The sequence below is a fragment of the Balaenoptera ricei genome, chromosome 13 (genome assembly GCF_028023285.1).
Source record: "Balaenoptera ricei isolate mBalRic1 chromosome 13, mBalRic1.hap2, whole genome shotgun sequence".
Classification (NCBI taxonomy): Eukaryota; Metazoa; Chordata; class Mammalia; order Artiodactyla; family Balaenopteridae; genus Balaenoptera; species Balaenoptera ricei.
Window position 1 is genome coordinate 76,799,752 of NC_082651.1, and position 23,395 is coordinate 76,823,146.

A 23,395-nucleotide genomic window follows, 5' to 3' on the forward strand; every position below is an offset into this window, starting at 1 on the left:
AAGACACAAATAGGTGGGGATTCAACTCTAACGAATAGCAGCCAGAGAATCCTGTAGCTTCACACTAAAGGAAAAATAAAAGCAGTCATCCTCTTCTTCCCATATCCCCTAGGCCCTACCTCAAAAGGAAGATTCTTTAAGGAAAAAAAAAAAAAATCAAGCCTACAAGCCTGTGGCAGCCAGAATGCTCCGGATGCAGCACAACTGAGAGCAGAGCAAAGAATGAGCAGAAAACAGGTGACGAAAGAGCCTGTTTGTAATTAGAAGTTAGGAAACTTGAGGAAACAGGTGTGCAGCAAGATCTCAAAGCCTTAATATAACTGTCATAACTAAAAATCAAAATCCTTAAGGGGAATTGAGAATAGAGTTTAATTTTCAAATACCTCATAATGAGGTAACTGAAATGTCTCTTCTCAGCTCTGTGTGACAAGCCGAATTCTGGTCTACCAGTGTATGATGTATTTGTGTGTATGTGTGTTTTCATGTGCACCACACAAAGCTAATGGCTATGATACCGCACACATATCTGACAGCAAAATAATAATCAAGAACGACATCAGAGGAATGTAAACTACTAGTAAACCAGAAAAATAAAAATGAATGACACTAATTTTTTAAATAGAATGCCTATAGTAGCACTCTTTTGTGAACTCCTTATAGATAGATTATGTTTTATTCATCTTCACAACCTCAACACCTAGCCAGTAGTTGATTTGTTGAAGAACTAAAGGAAGCCATTCCCTAGAAATAATGGTAAAACAAAACTGTGTTTTAAAGACAACTAAAACTTGATGTGGTTGCCAGAGATGGTAGAGAAAAGGAAGGTATATTAACAAACTAACAACAGTAAAATATAAGCCACTGAAAAACTTAGGTTACACTGCTGTGTAACTATCCATTATATTTAATCCTATAAAATTACATAAACGTCAATGGAAGAAGACAAACCAAGGGTTCCATAATAAAAACATTAAAGATAACCTAAAACATAATAAAAGTAGTTACAATTATCACTCAGCAATCTACAAACAGCAAGACGGAGAGTGTACACTTTCAAGTTAAAAGAAAAGAAGGTCTGAAGTCTTGTCTATGGCTAAAACCTATGAGACTTAAGCATTTAGAAACTCAGTGGGTTAGCAGCTACCACCCAGTCATAAGTCAGTGTTATATATGAAACCTGTATATCCTACACCACTTTACCTTTTCATTCTCGATGGTCCTCTGGACAGAAACTCTTACATAGATTATTTGGTACATCATGAGTCCTGAGTAAACATAAAGCCAGGTTTTTCAACAACTGCAAAAATCAGTGCCTTACACTGTCAAGGCAATATTAAATGTATTCAGAATCTGTTTCCCTACGAAAATTTCAAATAAAATTCTACCTTCTGGTTTTGTCCAAATCTGTTGAGTAATCCAGGAATGTTACTATCTGTTTCTCTAGGTAGCTGTCAATCCTTTCTTCAGTCATCGTTGCTGAATTTAAAATACTTTGAATCAATGAATTTAAGAATATGGCCTCATAGTTCCCTTCTAGCAGCAATTGTAGGAAAGATCCAATCTCTGTAATAGAAAAAAATTAGTCCAATAATCCAAAGAACAGCTACTTTCATACTGTAAAAGGTAACACTATTACCATTTCAGCATGCCAAAAAAAAAAAAAATGTATATACTTAGAATGCTTCCTATACATTAACCACAAAGCACTGAGCAAATGCCCATCACCTCTCCTAGAATTAGAAGCTCATTCATACCATGAGCAGCATGGCAGAAGTTAGACCCAGAAATAATACTCCTCATTAGCAAGTAACATCAAAAGGAATTCTGCTGGGAATTCTAAAGAATTCCTACTGACAACAGAAAAGTTTCCTTACAAAGTTTCCTTTCACAATCTGGCTCCTCCTACCCCCACTGTCCTCCCTGATGAAAAGCTGGTTCATTCATTGTTCCCCTAATATCCATATGCACATTCCTGCCTCCACACTTTTACACCTGTGACTCCTCCTGGGGAACTTTTCCACTTGTCAGTCTTACTCTTTAAACAAAAATCAGGTCAAGTTTGACTTCTTCCATAAGACTTCCAGACCCAAACTTCAGAAACTACCTCTCTCCTGAAGCACCTATCGCGTATGCACACAAACACGGGCCCGCGCACACATACATACACACACAAATATATAGGACGGGATATATACTGTCCTAACATTGTTATTTCTCTTTTGGGTCCAGCCTAAACCCCACAACCAGATGTGCCTATATCCCACTAGTAAATGTGCCTCTTAACTCTTTCTCTCTCCGGTAAATGTGCTTTGCTTACAAGATTACATCTTTGCTGCCTCATCAGCTGTTGTGCTTACCAGCTGTGTGACCTTGAATAAATTACTTAACCAATCTGTACTTAAATGCCTCCATCTGCAAAACGGGAATAAAAGTAGTGTCTACCTTACAGATCTATTCTAAGCATTAAATGACTGAAGAAATGTTAAGGGATTAGAAAAACAATTGACATTATTATTATTATTGAACCCGGACGGTGAGAAGTTTGGGGTAAAGACATGCACGGAGCCTGAGGACCGCGCCCCCTATGTCAAGGATGCAGCAACCCAAAGCATTAAGAATCAGATAGATTTGGGTAGGAAAAAAATAAAACCAGAAGGGATGAGAACCCAGCCGCCGCCACCCCTTCTCCCCGCAGTCCCCACGCTGGCCTCAGTCCCTCCTTGGCAGGTGCACCCCTCTCACCCGAACCGGCGACTCCCTCCTGCTTCCACTGCTGCAGCTCAGCCTCAGTGGGGAAGCCCCTCAGAAGGGCCAGCTCCGGGGTCCACATCACCCCAGACATCGCTGCAGCCAAAACAGAATCCTACGAAGGTCACACAGGTGTCAACAAAAGAAAGTGAAAGGAAGAGGGTCCAAAGACGTCGAAGACTAGTGGCGACAGCTCCTGTAAGCACACCCACAGCCCTAGAACCCCATGTGCAGACACCAGCACACGGAGGCGGCCATAACGTTAGCGCGGAGAACCCTGGGAAGCACTCACAAACTCTCGGGGACCCGCTTCCGCCTAGGAGGCCAACCCGAGCCCTTGGTACTGAGCATGCCCAGTAGGAATGGCCCACCCCGAGCAGGGGAATGGGCGGTGTTTGGAGGGCGTGGCCGACCTCAGCCATGCCAGCAGGGGTGCTGCCGAAGGAGTGGAGGGCGTGGAGTCATCTTGTACCGCCCACCGAGGAGGCAGGTTGAAATGCCGTTCAAAGTTGCGATTTTGCCCAGCTGCGGTTTACTTGGAAGGTCTAAGGCTTTGATTCCTAAACCTGTTTGGGTCAGAACCCTCCAGACTACCTGATGAAAGCCATAGTCCTTCCCGCAAAAGCACGTGGACCCTTACCACCAACACTGGGGTACCATTTCAGGGAGTTAGAGACCCTCTGAAGTGGAGTCTGTGAACCCCAGGTTAACAACCCCGTCAGCAGGGCTTCCCTGGCGCCGCAGTGGTTAAGAATCCTCCTGCCAATGCAAGGGACACGGGTTCGAGCCCTGGTCTGGGAAGATCCTACATGCCGCGGAGCAACGAAGCCCGCGCGCCACAAGTACTGAGCCCACGTGCCAGACTACTGAAGCCTGCGCGCCTGGAGCCAGTACTCTGCAACAAGAGAAGCAACCGCAGTGAGAAGCCCGCGCACCGCATCGAAGAGTAGCCCCCGCTCCCCACAACTAGAGAAATCCTGCGTGCAGCAACGAAGACCCAACGCAGCCAAAAATAAATAAATTAAAATTAAAATTAAAAAATACTGTAAAAAAAAAAAAAGAACCCCGTCAGCAGAGGTCTTTATTCTTGAATGTATTCAAGTGAAGAAAAGTATCTGATTTTGATGCTGCCACTACATAAATCATAACTAGGTGGGCCATCTGGCTCAGCCACTGGTGCAGAGAAACTTTTGGAGGCTAGACTGTGAGAAACCTCCCAGCCCTGCGTGCCTGCTGCCGGCCCAGAGCTGGCGCCTTAGTCGCACGTCTTTTAATCTTCATAGCCGCACTCTTAGGCCAAAACGGAGCTCTGAGAGCCGGACTTGGTGCAACAGGACTCTGCCCTAGTCAGCTTGAAGCCTGCGCCGTGAGTGCGCCTGCCGTACACGATCCAGGAGAAAGCTGCAGGGTGACACTGACCACACGGGATTCATGGAAGAATCAAGTGCAGTTCTGGAAGAACCTCGCCCAGTATCTGCTCCAAGGCGAGAAGCGAAGTAATTCTTTTTTTTTACAACTTACACATACTTTATTTACTTGACTAAAAGACTTATGGTACATAAAATGCTTTCTATAGTTGATCTCAGCTTTGTTCACACCGAAGTGAGTTGTGTCTGGGTTTTCTGTGCTCAAGACTGCTCAATTGCTGCTGCTGCTGCCGCTGTTGGTTTGTTTTCTTTCAGGATCAAGGTGGGTACTTTCATATAAAATCTTGTTTTTAATTCCTTCTCTGGCAAGTCTTTCCTGGATTCTTAGCTTTGCATAATTACACCTACAATGGAACCAGCGTCCTAAAGTCACCAAGATAAATCCTCCTACTCCAACGTCACATGATCTTCTAATTCTACCTTCGCCTTCCCGGGCTCCCCGGGCTCCGGCGCAGCCGCCATGGGTACAGTCAGCACCTCCTACGAATTCTTAATTCACTTTCTTCCTCAGGACCCAGAGCCCCTCTAGACTTTGGAAGGAAGAGGTGCTCGGCTTAGCTCAGCAGCTGCCAGCAGATGCCAACAGAAGCCAGACCTGGGCTGTGAGAGAAGAGCAGATGCCCTAGAATGTTTTCTCATTGAGAAGTAATGAAAAGGTATTTGTGCAGGGAACCATTTTTGATCGGTGCGATCATCTGTTTTTTTCAAGCACAAAATCTAGCACTGTGGAACTATTTGACAGTTGTTAAAGATCAACAGTTGCAGAAACACACTAACCACTACACCAAGTTCCTCACTTGTGTGTAGGTAGAGCCCCATTGACCCACAGGGTGAACTTGGAGCTCTTAGTATAATTCAAGTTTTGTTTTGCTTTTTCTAATTGAAGCATAGTTGATTTACAATGTTGTGTTAAGTTCTGCTGTATCAAGGTTTATTTTAAATGTGATTTGCGAGACAATGATAGTCATTAAATCTATTAATCTCCCTTGAAACAAAATGGACTCCAGTAATAAAAATGGGAGAAAAAACATCTCAATTAAAAAAAAAAAATACTGAGACTTCCCTGGAGGTCCAGTGGTTAGGATTTCGCCTTCCAATGCAGGGGGTGCAGGTTCGATCCCTGGTCAGGAACCTAAGATCCCACATGCCTTGAGGCCAAAAAACCAAAACATAAAACAGAAGCAGTATTTTAACAAATGCAATATAGACTTTAAAAATGGTCCACATCAAAAAATAAATTAATTAATTAATTAAATTAAAATTAAAAAGAAAATACTGAGTGGAAACTGAGTTGGTAGGTGAGCTATGTCCACTTTAGGATCAGTGTAGAGTGCCTTGGCTGGAAGGTCTGTTGGGAACCCAGATGTCGCTATTTATAAATCCTTTTTCTTATGCTAGTCAGATTTCTCAGGGAAGACTCTTTAAATCTCCCACCTGGATGGTTTCTGGTTGCCAGAATTTCAGAGCCAAGTGGAGCAAGAAAGCCAGGAGTCTCAGCATTCAGGACCCAGTCTGTATATGGGACCCTCTACAGGGTCCATATACACCACTGCAGGGGTGGTGGAGGGAAAGCAGTGGATGCAGGTTCCAAATGACTGACTCAGCTGTGCAGGAGTCCTAACTTTAGCCCCTCCCTCTCCCACCCCATAATCTTCGGTCCCAGAGGCACCTAGTGCTCCCAGTTCCTGAGTCTTTTGGGGATTCTTCAGTGTAGATAAAAGGTGGCCTTAGCTTTCCCTGTTGCATTTTTAGGATTGGGCTTTCTTTGGTCAGTGAAATCAGTTACCTAGCTTCCAACACTGTTAACTACTCTCATCTTCTCTTTCCTTGAGAGTTATGTCTTTTTTTTTTCTTTACCGTAGTTTTTTAAATTAATTTTTATTGGAGTATAGTTGCTTTACAATGTTGTGTTAGTGTCTGCTGTACAGCAAGGTGAATCGGTTATACATATACATATACCTAATCTTTTTTAGATTCCCTTCCCATCTAGGTCACCACAGAGCAGAGTTCCCTGTGCTATACAGTAGGTTCTCATTAGTTATCTATTTTACATATAGTAGTGTATATATGTCAATCCCAATCTCCCAATTCATTCCACCCCTCCCTTCCCCCTTTGGTAACCATAAGTTTGTTTTCTACATCTGTGACTCTATTTCTCCTTTGCAAATAAGTTCATCTGTACCATTTTTCTAGATTCCACATATAACTGATACTATACGATATCTGTCTTTCTCTTTCTGACTTATTTCACTCGGTGTGACAATCTCTAGGTCCATCCATGTCGCTGCAAATGGCATTATTTCGTTCCTTTTTATGGCTGATAATATTCCATTGTATATATGTACCACATCCTCTTTATGCATTCTTCTGTTGATGGACATTTAGGTTGCTTTCATGTCCTTACTATTGTAAATAGTGCTGCAATGAACATCTGGGTGCATGCATCCTTTCGAATTATGGTTTTCTCCAGATATATGCAGAGTGGGATTGCTGGATCATATGGTAGCTCTATTTTTAGTTTTTTAAGGAACCTCCATACTGTTCTCCACAGTAGCTGTACCAATTTACATTCCTACCAACAGTGTAGGAGGGTTCCCTTTTCTCCACACCCTCTCCAGCATTTATTGTTTAGAGATTTTTTGATGATGGCCATTCTGTCTGGTGTGAGGTGATACCTCATTGTAGTTTTGATCTGCATTTCTCTAATAATTAGTGATGTTGAGCATCTTTTCATTTGTTTTTTGGCCACCTGTACGTCTTCTTTGGAGAAATGTCTATTTAGATCTTCTGCCCATTTTTTGATTGTGTTGTTTGTTTTTTGATATTGAGCTACATGAGCTGTCTTTACCACAGTTTTAATGGGTTTTGAAGGAGAGAAATTAGATGCATATATTCAATATGCCATGTTTACACAGAACCTTAAATTGTGTTGTAAATGACACCTTTCTCCAAGTAGCTTCAGGTTTGATACATTTATGTGTTTTAACTAATTCTATCTCATGTCTTTTCAGGTAGTAAAGGGGAGGCAGGATCTTTCCACTAGCTCAAGACCTCCTTCACTAGCATAGAGAAGTCAGGATTGTAACCAGCATTTCATGACCCTTCAATCCCTTTTCATATTCATTAAGAACTCTCATGTTTAATAATGATAATAATTTTTTAATGTTTGCAAATGTTTTTGGGGTTTTTTTTGGGGGGGTTTATATTTATTTATTTATTTATTTTTGGCTGCGCTGGGTCTTCGTTGCTGCGTGCGGGCTTTCTCTAGTTACAGTGAGCAGGGGCTACTATTTGTTGCCATGCGCGGGCTTCTCATTGCGGTGGCTTCTCTTGTTGCGGAGCACGGGATCTAGGCTCGCAGGCTCAGTAGTTGTGGTACACAGGCTTAGTTACTCCGCGGCATGTGGGATCTTCCTGGACCAAGGCTCAAACCCGTGTCCCCTGCATTGTCAGGCGGATTCTTAACCACTGCGCCACCAGGGAAGCCCTGCAAATGTTTATAGCAGCATTTTTAGTAATAGCCAAAAACTGGAAACAACACAAATGTCCATCTACAGGTAAATGAATAATCAAATTGTGGTATATTCATACAATTGAATACTGTTCCCCTATAAAAAAGAATGAACTATAGATACACCCAATACACACAAGTATCAAAATAATTATGCTGAGTGAAATAAGTCAGAAAAAAAAGGAGAACATCTTATATGATTCCATTTATATAAATTAAACTAAACTCTAATGACAGAAAGCAGATCAGTGGTTGTTTGGGATGGGGAGGTGGAGAGGAAAGCAGGGAAGGGTTACAAAGAGGAACAAGCACACTTTGGGGAATGATGGATGTGCTCACTATCTTGATTGTGCTGATGGTTCCATGGAAATGTACATATGGAAAAACATCACCCTGTACAGTTAAAATATGTGCACTTTATTCTATGTCAATTAGACCTCTATAACACTGTCTTTTAAAAATTGTTCTCTAAGGCTTAAAATCTCATCTCCCAAGACTAATATTCTCCAAAAGCCTTCTCCTGACATACAATTCTTTCTTCTCATCCCACCACTGGTCCTCTACCTTTTCCAAACACTGTGTCCCTCAGAACACAGACACATAGGGTACTCACCCAAAACACGGCGACCATCACCAACCCATAGGGTATTAAAGCCAGCAACTGGACGGGGCTACCCTCCCCCTTACCTTGGAGCCATTACGATCACTGCCATTTTGGTTAAGGCCACTGAGAAAATCGCTGTGGGATTCCCTTTAGCCATTTTTGTATCTCATGCTGTAGAAGCTCTCCTGAATTCTCATCACACCCAATATTTCTCAGTCAGTCGCCTCATACGAAGTGTTTTTGTTAACTGTCCTTCACATAACTCTTTTACACTATAATAACCTTAACCCAGTTACTCTTCCCTCTGTTACTGATGAGACCCTCATGACAGCTTAAAGCTGACGGACCACCTCCTGACTCCCCATAATGATCTGCAGGAGATTCCAATGGGTAACATTGACTTCACATGGTTCACTGATGGTTCTTATTTTTTAAATGACAATGGTAAATATTGTTATGGGTATTCTATTACAACTCCTTTTGATGTTGTTGAGGCAGCATCTTTACCTATGGTTACTTCAGCCCAACAAGCTGAATTATATGTTGTTACATGGGCTTGTACTTTAGCCAAGGACAAAACTGGCAATATTTATACCAACAGTAGATATGCTTTTAGAGTACCTGTGATTTTGGAATGTTGTGGAAGCAGTGTGGCTTCCTAACTTCTAGTGGAAATAAAATTTTAAATGGCCTCTATGTTCAGGAATTATTTAATGTAATACTTTTACTTGCCTCTTTAGCTACTTTTAAGATACTGGGGCATTCTAAACTTGACTCTCTGGAAGCTAGGGGAAATCATCCTGCCAGTACTGCTGCAAGGAATGCTGCCCTTAAAGCAGCCAAATCTCTGTCATGGTTCGAAGAGATATTTCCCCAAATGATAATTTAGAAAAACTGGCTAGAGAGCTCAAAAATTAGCCTCAAAAAAGGAAAAACAAGATTGGAAATTCAACAATTGTTGGTTTGATAAAAAGAGAAAGCTCTGGTTTGGACCAAATAACAACCCAGTCCTACAGGAGACTCTAAAATTCCCACTCCTCACCACTGTGCATGCATTAACCCATTGGTCTACTGACAAAATAACAGCCTGCATGAATCGATATTGGTGATTATTAACAAGGCCACAAAAGCACCTACCTCACTTGTCCCACTTGTCCAAAGTACAACCCAGGGAAACCTGTTGGTACTGCTCCCAGACATTTTAAACTGCCCAATGGACTGCTCGAGCTCTGGCAAATGGATTTGATACAACTTCCTGTGTCTAGTGAATATAAATGTGTTTTAGTCGCGGTTTGTATGTTTTCACACTGGACTGAAGCCTTCCCTTGCAGACAGGCTATTGCCTCTTCTATGGCTAAAGTCCTTTTGGAAAAGATTACCCCTACCTGGGAAACTCCACTCAAATTTCGCAGTGATTGAGGAACCCATGGCCATGGGTTCAACGAGTCTATGCTGCTTCGCTGGTTTTACAGCACTTTCACTGTGCTCACCAAGCTCAAACCTCTGGTTTAGTCAAACGCACTTACAGCATTATTAAGACTCAATTGGCAAAATTTGTAGAGGTCCTCCAAATATGCTGGGCAAAAGCATTGCCATTGGTCCTTCTAAATCTCAGACCCACCCCTTTTGGAACTCATGAACTCTCACCTACTGGGATAGTCACAGGATGCCCAATGCAATTGGCCTCTGCTTCTTTTGATCCACAACGGATAAAAGGAAAGGTAGTCCAATATTGCAAAGGCCTAAATGCTTCTATTAAAAATAACCTTGTTTTGGTAGAGCAATCTTTTCTCAGCAAACCCTTAGGAAACAAAGACCTTAAGCATCACATCTTGCAACCTAGAGATTTCATCTATTGGAAAGGAAACCTTCAGAAGAACTTTCTTCAACCACACCGGACAGGCCCCTGCCAAGTATTGCTAACCAACCCTTGTGCCCCCAAATTCCAATCAACAGACTCTTGGATTCACATGACACAGCTAAAGAAAGTGCCAAAACCTGACTGGACCTACATATCATCTGGTGACCCGAAGTAAAGATTTCCTGGAGTTGAAGCAGACAACATCTGATGAGACAGCTTTCCCAAGATATCTGGACTAGGTCTGTTAGAATTTTGTTGTCAAACCTTTGATGATGATGTAATGCTTCAGATGATTTCCAGTGTCTATGATCTTGATAACATACGGCCTTCAGACAAAAAGTGCCTGAGAGTTCTCCCTCCTAGCTGTCCTTGTTACTTGAATATGACCTGAATCAGTTTCCAATCTGTCGACTTTCCCTCTGACATGAGACATTACGCTCAGGAAAGGTCCTTCCTGACATAGAGGAACAAAAAGCCACTGAAACTAGAAAACTTGACTATTGATCAGGGATACTTTCAGAGAAAGACCTTGATCAATAGAGGGAAATGTAAAAAATTAACAAACAGACATTTCAATTAAACAGAGTTGGGAGACCAGAAGGGGGTACTTACACGTGGCTTGCCATGGTTGCAGGCCCCAAATTGCAATTCTCTGATGATCCTAAATAAACCCATCTTTGCTGAAGAAATATCTGGCAGTCTATTTGTTTCAGGCCAACAATACATTTAAACTTTATATACTTTAAATAAAAATACATGTTTTTAAATCCTTTAGTTGATTAATGTTAAAAGAAGCTGGAAACCCTTGATTATTATAGTGAGCTGACTAGTATCCCCAAAGACATCAAGCCTTAATCCTTGTTACCTTATTTGGAAAAAGAGTCTTTGCAGTTGTGGTTAAGGATTTAAAAATAAGGTGATAATCCTGGATAATCCCAATGGATTCAAAGTGCCATCACCAGTGTCCATATTAGAGGCAGGCAGAGGGAGATTACACACACAAACACACACACACAAAGAAAGATATGTGAAGATGGGGGCAGAGGTTGGAGTAGTGCCTCCACAAGCCAACAAATGCTGGCAGTCACCAGAAGCTGGAAAAGACAAGGAATGGATTCTCCCCTAGAGCCTTCAGAGGGAGAGTAGCCCTGCCAAGACCTTGATTTTGGACTTTTGGTCTTCAGAACTGTGAATGAAAAAATTTTTGTTGCTTTAAGTCACCGAGTTTGTGATAATTTGCTACAGCAGCCCTAGGAACTAATACAAGTATTAAAACATAATTAATGATTTTGTATAAATAAAGGCAAGATAAATACATTTTATGGAATAAATATATAATGTTAATTATGTATGTCTATTTCATTACTTATCCAAACATTACTGGCCCTTCAATTGCCCAATAAATTAATTATTTTAATTAATTATTTTGATGACTAGCACTTATATAAAAAACTTAGTTTAACACATTTTTTGGCTATGAAAATATATTTGTCAAAGTGGTATTATAGGACATATTTCACATAATACTTTGTTAGCTTGATTAAGAACCTAAAAATGGCATGTGTATCTTCATTTCCATCTTGCCTCTCACCCTGTAAATGTTATAAGCAGACTTCTGTGTGATGTCCTTTTACAGTTTGGAATAAGAAAGGAGATTTCTACCTTCCAGTCTCCCTACCTGCCTCCTCAATTCCAGTTTTCGATCTGAAGACACTTCTCTAATCCACATGATCAATGTAACATGTACTTTCATGCATTAAGAGGATAATCACTTCACAGACAAAAAAAGAATAGCCACTTCACATAAAAAACAGACATACAGATCAGCGGAATAGAACTGAGAGCCAAGAAATAAACCCATGTATATATGGACAGTTAATTTATGACAGAGGAGCCAAGAAGATACAATAGAGAGAAGACAGTCTCTTTGATAAATTGTGTTGGGAAAACTGGACAGCCACATGCAAAAGAATGAAACTACACCACTATCTTATACCATACACAAAAATTAACTCAAAATGGCTTAAAGAAAAAAAAAAATGGCTTAAAGATTTTAAGACCTGAAACCGTAAAATTCCTGGAAGAAAGAAAATGTGGTAAACGCATTGACATTGGTCTTAGCAATGTTTGGTGGATCTGACTCCAAAAGCAAAAGAAACAAAAGCAAAAATAAATAAATGGGATTACATCAAACTAGAAAGCTTCTGCATAGTGAAGGAAACCATCATCAAAATGAAAAGGCAACCTACTGAATGGGAAAAGATATTTACAAATCATACACTTGACAAAGGGTTAATATCCAAAATATATAAAGAACTCATACAACTCAACAACAAAAAGCACTTAATTAAAAAATGGGCAGAAGTTCTGAATATACATTTTTCCAAAGAAGACATACACACGGCCAACAGGCACATGAAAAGATGTTCAACATCACTAATCATCATACCTGTTAGAATGGCTATTATCAAAAACACAAGAAACAACAAGTGTTGGAGAGGATGTAGAGAAAAGGAAACCCTTGTGCACTACTGGTGGGAATGTAAATTGGTGCAGCCACTGTGGAAAATGGTATGGAGATTCCTGAAAAATTTAAGAATAGAACTACCATGTGATTCAGCTATTTCACTTCTGGGTATTTATCTGAAGAACATTAAAACATTAATTTGAAAAGACATATGCACCCCTATGCTCACTGCAGCATTTTTTACAATATCCTAGATATGGAAACAACTTAAGTATCCATCAATGGGTGAATGGATAAAGATGTGGTATGTATATATAATAGAATACCACTCAGACATTAAAAAAAAAAAAAAAAAGGAAATCTTGCCACTTGAGACAGCATGGATGGAACTTGAGGATATTATGCTAAGTCAAATAAGTCTGACAGAGAAAGACAAATACCATATGATTTCACTCATATGTGTAATTTAAACAAACAAAAGAAAGAAAGAAAAACAAACTCATAGATACAGAGAACAGATTGGTGTTTACCAGAGAGTAAAGAGGTTAGGGACTGAGGGAAAGGGGTGAAGGGGTCAATTGTATGGTGACAGATGGTAACTAGACTTTGGGGGGTGGTCACTTTACAGAGTATACAGACGTAAAATTAAATGTTGTACACCTGAAACTATATAATGTTATATACCAATTTTACCTCAACTGAAAAAAAAAAGAGGATAGCCACTTTAAAGTAATATCAGAGCCATAGACATCCTATCAAAATCTGTACACACGTGGCATGGGGAGGGCTTTTCCCTCTCAGGCATACAGGAGAAAAATTCCTGAAGTTTGGGAAGGGCATCAACTTCAGGGGGAAAACTAATAGAAATAGAAGAGAGTGGAGAGAGAATTACCACTTTGGGGAGCAGTTAATAGTGGTTCTCAAATCAGGCTGTCCATCAAAACCACCTCGGGAGTTTTGTAATCACCTGCTTGGAATCAACCCTCACTAATTAAATCAGAAGCTCTGGCAGGTGGGGAGACTCCTCTTCTCAGGATTTTTTTTTTTTTTTTTAGGATTTTTTTAAAGGTCTCCACGTGAGTCTAATAAGCCAGGGATGAGAACCATGAACTGGTATGTACCATGGATACTGTGCTAGGCATTCCCCTTAAGTTATGCCCTTGATACTTATAATAACACAGATAGTTATTATTGTTTCCAATTACAGATGAAGAAAATGACTCTCAGAGAAGTCATGTGGCTTGTCTGAGGCCACACAACTAGTGATCTGAAGAACCAGGATGATTCCAACCTTCTTTCCTCTGTAGACCAACAAAATATCATTGACTTGGATTCAGAGTGTAAACTTGTCAATCAGCCGGAAAGTACCACAAATTCCCTTGTCTAGAGCTAAGAGATGTTCAGCCACTTTAGGAGAAAAGTGGGACATATGAAAGTCACTCTTTATGTTGAGAATAACATTCCCCAAAATTTAGGAAAAGACTGGCTATTCTGCCAGCCATTAAACCTATTCAATCAATTAATGAAAACCTACCTCACTGAATATACTTTTGTAAGCCATCCAATCAGTGTTAGACTCTTGCTTCTGAAAGTCAGCCTGTCAGGGATGGACTCAATCAAATAAACCTACCTCTGAGTGCCAACCAACCAACAAGAGTGTCAACTAGGTAGTCATACTTCAGATGATGTCAATTCCTTATTGCTCTGAAAGTCTGCCAGACCCTGACCTGCACACTGCCCCAAACCCATGCAAGACCAACACGCTGCTCAGCTGTGAGAGACTGGGCCTGACCAGCATAACTTTCCCACTGATGACATATTTAAGATCCTTTAAAATCAAAATGGAGTAAATGTGATTCAGGCATTCAAAGTAGAGCCTGGTGGCCATTGTGAATGTGGTTTCAGACACATTCCTGCATCAACTGAGAATCTGAATTTTCTGAACTGTATCAAACTCAAGGACACCACCAGCCATTTTCAAAACAATATCTGCTAGCAGATACCAGATGCAACCTTATGGCCTCAAGTTCTCCCCTTGTAAACATGCAACCATTTTGGACCCCAATCAATCCTTGCTTAACAAGCACCCTTCATGCCAGCTCTAATCCTAATTCTTAACAATTTACACAACTTTTCAATTTTTTTTCTACTCTTTTTTTTTTTTAATCTTTTATTTATTTATTTATTTATTTTTGGCTGTGTTGGGTCTTCGTTTCTGTGTGAGGGCTTTCTCTAGTTGCGGCAAGCGGGGGCCACTCTTCATCGTGGTGCGCGGGCCTCTCTCACTATCGCGGCCTCTCTTGTTGCGGAGCACAGGCTCCAGACGCGCAGGTTCAGTAATTGTGGCTCACGTGCCCAGTTGCTCCGCGGCATGTGGGATCTTCCCGGACCAGGGCTCGAACCCGTGTCCCCTGCATTAGCAGGCAGACTCTCAACCACTGCACCACCAGGGAAGCCCCAATTTTTGCCTATATAAGCCTCTCCCATTTTGTAGTCCAGCGGAACGCAATTCAAGTGCATCTTGAATTTGTGTTTCCCAAGCTATAATCCTCAGTTTGGCTCAAATAAAGCTCTTTTCTATTCCTGTTACAGATTGTTTATTGATTATTTGCATTGACACCTCGCTATATGTTATGGGCTGAATTGTGTAGGCCCCCCAAATTCCTATGTTGAATTCCTATGCTAATTCCTTAGCCCCCCAGTTAGGACCCCTCAAAATGTAATTGTAAAAAAAAAGTGATTGTATTTGGAGATAGGGTCTTAAAGAGGTAATTAAAGTAAAATAAGGTCATTAGGGTGGGCACTAATCCAAAGTGACTGGTGTCCTTCTTGTAAAGGAGAATGTGAGATACTGTTACCAAGCATATACGTTAACCAACTGTGCTGGCCTTGTTCTTGGTGTGTCACAGGTTTGCCTATGACAAATTCTAAACTTCTTCCTGGAAGAATTTCTACCTCTTATACAAAGCTATACCATAATCCTAACTCTTGAATTTTCTTTGGTAAACGGAAAAATTAAACAAAAAAATTTTTTAATCTTTTAAAACTCAGAATAACAATGGCCATCATGGGAAGCTTTTGACATGTCATAAAGAAAAAATACGTTTAAGAGGCATTCTGAAAAAAATTAGGAGACAAAACACCAAATAGACAATATCAGCTTCTTTAAAATTGGCAAAGTGAGGCCTCAAAAAAAAAAAAAAAAAATCAAACTCCAAGACAGTACCCAATGGGACTTCCCTGGTGGTCCACTGGTTAAGAATCAGCCTTCCAATGTAGGGGATGCAGGTTCGATCCCTGGTTGGGGAACCAAGATCCCACATGCCACGGGGCAACTAAGTCCATGCGCGGCAACTATAGAGCCCTACAGCCCACATGTTGCTACTACTGAGCCCACGCGACATGGTTAGAGAGAAGCCTGCGTGCTGCAACGAAAGATCCCACGTGCCACAACTAAGACCCAACTCAGACTCTGGTCAGAAGAGCCGGATGTGAGGCCTCCGCATGTAGCCCCTGTGAGTAAGTGAAACCCGACTAAGCACAAAGGAAAAAAAAAAGCCATCTCAGAGCTGTGACTATTTTCAGGCTACTGATTTTCGCTGTGGAACACTGCCTGCAAAAAAAAGAAGAAGTAGGTAATTCTAATGTGCAACACAGAAGGACAGCCAATGCAGGCCAGCTTCTCCAACTCTGAAGGCACTCCAGCTATGCGGCTGACAGGGTATTGGTGCTCCGGCCGGGTGTCAGGCCTGAGCCTCTGACAGTGGAGGACACTGGACCACCAGAGACCTCCTGGCCCCACATAATATCAATTGGCAAGAGCTCTCGCAGAGATCTCCATCTCAACTCTAAGACCCAGCTCCACTCAACGAACAGCAAGCTACAGTGCTGGACACCCCATGCCAAGTAACTAGCAAGACAGAAACACAACCCCACGCATTAGCAGAGAGGCTTCCTAAAATCATATTAAGTTCACAGACACCCCAAAACACACCACAGGACACAGTCCTGCCCAACAGAAAGACAAGATCCAGCTTCATCCATCAGAACACAGGCACAAGTCCCCTCCACCAGGAAGCCTACACAAGCCACTGAACCAACCTTATTCACTGGGGGCAGACACGAAAAACAACGGAAACTATGAACCTGAAGCCTGCAAAAAGGAAACCCCAAACACAGTAAGTTAAGCAAAATGAGAAGACAGAGAAATATGCAGCAGATGAAGGAGCAAGGTAAAAACCCACCAGACCAAACAAATGAAGAGGAAATAGGCAGTCTACCTGAAAAAGAGTTCAGAATAATGATAGTAAAGATGATCCAAAATCTTGGAAATAGAATGGAGAAAATACAAGAAACGTTTAACAAGGACCTAGAAGAACTAAAGAGCAAACAAACAATGATGAACAACACAATCAATGAAATTAAAAATTCTCTAGAAGTAATCAATAGCAGAATAACTGAGACAGAAGAATGGATAAGTGACCTGGAAGATAAAATAGTGGAAATAACTACTGCAGAGCAGAATAAAGAAAAAAGAATGAAAAGAATTGAGGACAGTCTCAGAGACCTCTGGGACAACATTAAACATACCAACATTCGAATTACAGGGGTCCCAAAAGAAGAAGAGAAAAAGAAAGGGACTGAGAAAATATTTGAAGAGATTATAGTTGAAAACTTCCCTAATATGGGAAAGGAAATACTCAACTAAGTCCAGGAAGCGCAGAGAGTCCCATACAGAATAAATCCAAGGAGAAACACACCAAGACACATATTAATCAAACTATCAAAAAATAAACACAAAGAAAAAATATTAAAAGCAACAAAGGAAAAACAACAAATTACAAAGGAATCCCCATAAGGTTAACAGCTGATCTTTCAGCAGAAATTCTGCAAGCCAGAAGCGTGTGGCAGGACATATTTAAAGTGATGAAAGGGAAAAACCTACAACCAAGATTACTCTACCCAGCAAGGATCTCATTCAGATTCAACAGAGAAATTAAAAACTTTACAGACAAGCAAAAGCTAAGAGAATTCAGCACCACCAAACCAGCTTTACAACAAATGCTAAAGGAACTTCTCTAGGCAGGAAACACAAGAGAAGGAAAAACCTACAATAACAAATCCAAAACAATTGAGAAAATGATAATAAGAAAATACATATCGATAATTATGTTAAATGTAAATGGATTAAATGCTCCCACCAAAAGACACAAACTGGCTGAATGGATACAAAAACAAGACCCATATATATGCTATCTATAAGAGACCCACTTCAGACCTAGGGACACATACAGACTGAAAGTGAGGGGATGGAAAAAGATATCCTATGCAAATGGAAATCAAAAGAAAGCTGGAGCAGCAATTCTCATATCAGACAAAACAGACTTTAAAATAAAGACTATTACAAGAGACAAAGAAGGACACTCCGTAATGATCAAGGGATCAATCGAAGAAGAAGGTATAACAATTGTTAATATTTATGCACCCAACATAGGAGCACCTCAATACATAAGTCAAATGCTAACAGCCATAAAAGGGGAAACTGACAGTAACACAATAATAGTAGGGGACTTTAACACCCCACTTCCACCAATGGACAGATCAACCAAAATGAAAATAAATAAGGAAACACCAGGTTTATTTATTTTTTAAATAAATTTATTTTATTTATTTATTTATTTTTGGCTGTGTTGGGTCTTCGTTGCTGCCCATGCTTTCTCTAGTTGCAGCGAGCAGGGCCTACTCTTCGTTGCAGTGTGTGGGCTTCTCCTTGTGGTGGCTTCTCTTGTTGCGCAGCACAGGCTCTAGGCACGTGGGCTTCATTAGTTGTGGCTCACAGGCTCTAGAGCACAGGCTCACTAGCTGTGGCGCATGGGCTTAGCTGCTCTGTGCATGTGGGATATTCCCAGATCAGGGCTCGAACTCATGTCCCCTGCATTGGCAGGCGGACTCTCAACCACTGCACCACAAAGGGAAGCCCAGGAAACACAAGCTTTGAATGCCACATTAAACAAGATGGACTTAATTGATATTTATAGGACATTCCATCCAAAAACAACAGAATACACTTTCTTCTCAAGTGCTCATGGAACATTCTCCAGGATAAATCATATCTTGTGTCACAAATTAAGCTTTGGTAAATTTAAGAAAATTGAAATCGTATCAAGTATCTTTTCCGACCACAATGCTATGAGACTAGATATCAATTACAGGAAAAAATCCGTAAAAAACACAAACACATGGAGGCTAAACAATACACTACTAAATAACCAAGAGATCACTGAAGAAATCAAAGAAGAAATCAAAAAATACCTAGAAACAAATGACAATGAAAACACGATGGCCCAAAACCTATGAGATGCAGCAAAAGCAGTTCTAACAGGGAAGTTTATAGCAATACAATCCTACCTCAAGAAACAAGAAACATCTCCAAAAAACAACCTAACCTTACACCGAAAGCAATTAGAGAAAGAAGAACAAAAAAACCCCTCAAAGTCAGCAGAAGGAAAGAAATCATAAAGATCAGATCAGAAATAAATGAAAAAGAAATGAAGAGGGCTTCCCTGGTGGCACAGTGGTTGAGAATCGGCCTGCCAATGCAGGGGACATGGGTTTGAGCCCTGGTTTGGGAAGATCCCACATGCCGCGGAACAACTAGGCCCGTGAGCCACAACTACTGAGCCTGCGCGTATGGAGCCTGTGCTCCGCAATGAGAGGCCGCGATAGTGAGAGGCCCGTGCACCGCAATGAAGAGTGGCCCCTGCTTGTCACAACTAGAGAAAGCCCTCGCACAGAAACAAAGACCCAACACAGCCAAAAATAAATTAATAAATTAATAAATTAAAAACAAAAAAAGAAATGAAGAAAACAATAGCAACGATCAATAAAACTAACAGCTGGTTGGTTCTTTGAGAAGATAAACAAAACTGATAAACCATTAAGCAGACTCATCAAGAAAAAAAGGGAGAAGACTCAAATCAACAGAATTAGAAACGAAAAGGAGAAGTAACAACTGACACTGCAGAAATACAAAGGATCATGAGAGATTACTACAAGCAACTATATGCCAATAAAATGGACAACCTGGAAGAAATGGACAAATTTGTAGAAAAGCACAACCTTTCAAGACTAAACCAGGAAGAAATAGAAAATATAAAGAGACCAATCACAAGCACTGAAATTGAAACTGTGATTAAAAATCTTCCAACAAACAAAAGCCCAGGACCAGATGGCTTCACAGGCGAATTCTATCAAACATTTAGAGAAGACCTAACACCTATCCTTCTCAAACTCTTCCAAAATATAGCAGAGGGAGGAACACTCCCAATCTCATTCTATGAGGCCACCATCACCTTGATACCAAAACCAGACAAAGATGTCACAAAAAAAGAAAATTACAGGCCAATATCACTAATGAGCATAGACGCAAAAATCCTCAACCAAATACTAGCAAACAGAATCCAGCAGCACATTAAAAGGGTCACACACCATGATCAAGTGGGGTTTATTCCAGGAATGGAAGGATTCTTCAATATATGCAAATCAATCAATGTGATACACCATAGTAACAAACTGAAGGAGAAAAACCATATGATCATCTCAATAGATGCAGAAAGGCTTTTCAACAAAATTCAACACCCATTTATGATAAAAACTCTCCAGAAAACAGGCATAGAGGGAACTTACCTCAACTTATTAAAGGCCATATACGACAAACCCACAGCCAACATCGTTCTCAGTGGTGAGAAACTGAAACCATTTCCACTAAGATCAGGAACAAGACAAGGGTGCCCACTCTCACCACTATTATTCAACATAGTTTTGGAAGTTTTAGCCACAGCAATCAGAAATGAAAAAGAAGTAAAACTGTCACTGTTTGTAGATCATGATAGTACACATAGAGAATCCTAAAGATGCTACCAGAACACTACTAGAACTAATCAATGAATTTGGTAAAGTAGCAGGATACAAAATTAATGCACAGAAATCTCTTGCATTCCCATACACTAATGATGAAAAATCTGAAAGAGAAATTAAGGAAGCACTCCTATTTACCATTGCAACAAAAAGAATAAAATACCTAGGAATAAACCTACCTAAGGAGACAAAAGACCTGTATGCAGAGAACGATAAGACACTGATGAAAGAAATTAAAGATGATACCAACAGATGGAGAGATATACCATGTTCTTGTATTGGAAGAATCAACATTGTGAAAATGAGTATACTACCCAAAGCAATCTACAGATTCAATGCAATCCCTATCAAACTACCACTGGCATTTTTCACAGAACTAGAACAAAAAATTTCACAATTTTTGTATGGAAACACAAAAGACCCCGAATAGCCAAAGCAATCTTGAGAACAAAAAATGGAGCTGGACGCGGAGCAACTGGGCCCATGAGCCACAATTACTGAGCTTGCGCGTCTGGAGCCTGTGCTCCACAACAAGAGAGGCCGCGATAGTGAGAGGCCCGCGCACCGCGATGAAGAGTGGCCCCCGCTTGCCACAACTAGAGAAAGCCCTCGCACAGAAACGAAGACACAACACAGCCATAAATAAATAAATAAATAAATAAAATATTAAAATATATAACATTAAATCTTTAAAAAAAAAAAAATGGAGCTGGAGGGATCAGGCTCCCTGACTTCAGACCATACTACAAAGCTACAGTAATCAAGACAGTATGGTACTGGCACAAAAACAGAAACATAGATCAATGGAACAGGATAGAAAGCCTAGAGATAAACCCACGCACATATGGTCATCTTATTTTTGATAAAGGAGGCAAGAGTATACAATGGAGAAAAGACAGCCTCTTCAATAAGTGGCACTGGGAAAACTGGACAGTTACATGTAAAAGAATGAAATTAGAACACTCCCTAACACCATACATAAAAATAAATTCAAAATGGATGAAAGACCTAAATGTAAGGCCAGACACTATCAAACTCTTAGAGGAAAACGTAGGCAGAGGAAAACGTACGCAGAACACTCTATGACATAAATCACAGCAATATCCTTTTTGACCCACCTCCTAGAGAAATGGAAATAAAAAAAAAATAAACAAATGGCACCTAATGAAACTTAAAAGCTTTTGCACAGCAAAGGAAACCATAAACAAGACCAAAAGACAACCCTCAGAATGGGAGAAAATATTTGCAAATGAAGCAACTCACAAAGGATTAATCTCCAAAATTTACAAGCAGCTCATGCAGGTCAATATCAAAAAAACAAACAACCCAATCGAAAAATGGGCAGAAGACCTAAGTAGACATTTCTCCAAAGAAGATACGCAGATTGCCAACAAACCCATGAAAGAATGTTCAACATCACTAATCATTAGAGAAATGCAAATCAAAACTACAATGAGATATCACCTCACTCCAGTCAGAATAGCCATCATCAAAAAATCTACAAACAATAAATGCTGCAGAGGGTGTGGAGAAAAGGGAACCCTCTTGCACTGTTGGTAGGAATGTAAACTGATACAGCCACTATGGAGAATAGTATGGAGGTTCCTCAAAAAACTAAAGATAGAACTACCATACGATCCAGCAATCCCACTGCTGGGCATATACCCTGAGAAAACCATAATTCAAAAAGAGTCATGTACCACAGTGTTCACTGCAGCTCTATTTACAATATCAGGACATGGAAGCAACCTAAGTGTCCATCGACAGATGAACTGATAAAGAAGATGTGGCACATATATACAATGGAATATTACTCAGCCATAAAAAGAAACGAAATTGAGTTATTTGTAGTGAGGTGGATGGACCTAGAGTCTGTCATACAGAGTGAAGTAAGTCAGAAAGAGAAAAACAAATACCGTATGCTAACACATATATATGGAATCTAAAAAAAAAAAATGGTTCTGATGAACCTAGGTGCAGGACAGGAATAAAGACAGAGACGTAGAGAATGGACTTGAGGACACGGGGAGGGGGAAGGGTAAGCTGGGACAAAGTAAGAGAGTAGCATGGACATATATACACTACCAAATGTAAAATAGATAGCTAGTGGGATGCAGCTGCATGGCACAGGGAGATCAGCTCGGTGCTTTGCGACCACCTAGAGGGGTGGGACAGGGAGGGAGATGCAAGAGGGAGGGGATATGAGGATATATGTATACATATAGCTGATTCACTTTGTTATACAGCAGCAACTAACATAACAATGTAAAGCAATTATACTCCAATAAAGATGTTAAAAAAAAAAGACCTGACACAGCCAAAAATAAATAAATAAATAAATAAATTAATTAATTAAATATTTTAAAAAAGAGACAGTCTCAAAGTCTTTGTAACCTTCTGAATCCTATCCTCTTTGAGTTACTCTCTTGTTTTACTCAGGTTTACCTGATTTTCCAAATGAACTCTTTACCCACAGAATTTTCACAAAACACACACACATACTGTAGTAGACCCAATCAACTCTGTGAACGATAGGGAATTGAATGTACAGATTCTGGCAGAATAAAGGTACAGAGGCAGATAAACCACAAAGCTAATGCAGCTTAAGTTTTGTGGCCCCTCTCAAGACTCTGGGAACGGTCCTAACAATGTAGTGACCTGATCCTAAGATTGCATAAAATTTGCAATAGGTAATAGAAAAGTAGGTTAATGATGGCTTAGGGCTGGTGAGGGGACAAGGGGAGAGGACAGTGATAGCTAAAAGATATGGGGTTTCTTCTTGAGATGATGAACATATTCTAAAGTTGTGGTGATGGCTGCACATATCTATGAATATACTAAAAACCACTGAATTTTACAC

The 23,395-nt window shown here is 40.4% G+C and overlaps 1 protein-coding gene across 5 annotated transcripts in view; it reads right to left on the reverse strand.

The window, feature by feature from the left end:
• TTC27 (tetratricopeptide repeat domain 27) overlaps window positions 1-3,013 on the reverse strand; it is a 192,169-nt gene extending 189,156 nt beyond the window's left edge. For 4 of the 5 annotated variants that reach the window (XM_059942919.1, XM_059942921.1, XM_059942918.1 and 1 more), the window contains exons 1-2: window positions 2,743-3,013; window positions 1,386-1,563 (exon numbers count right to left, since the gene is read on the reverse strand). In XM_059942919.1, coding sequence (XP_059798902.1) covers window positions 1,386-1,563; window positions 2,743-2,842 — 278 coding nt within the window. In that variant the 5' untranslated portion in view covers window positions 2,843-3,013. The remainder of the gene's footprint in view (window positions 1-1,385; window positions 1,564-2,742) is intronic. The other variant, XM_059942922.1, reaches the window with a different exon arrangement.
• Between the last annotated feature and the right edge of the window lie 20,382 nt (window positions 3,014-23,395).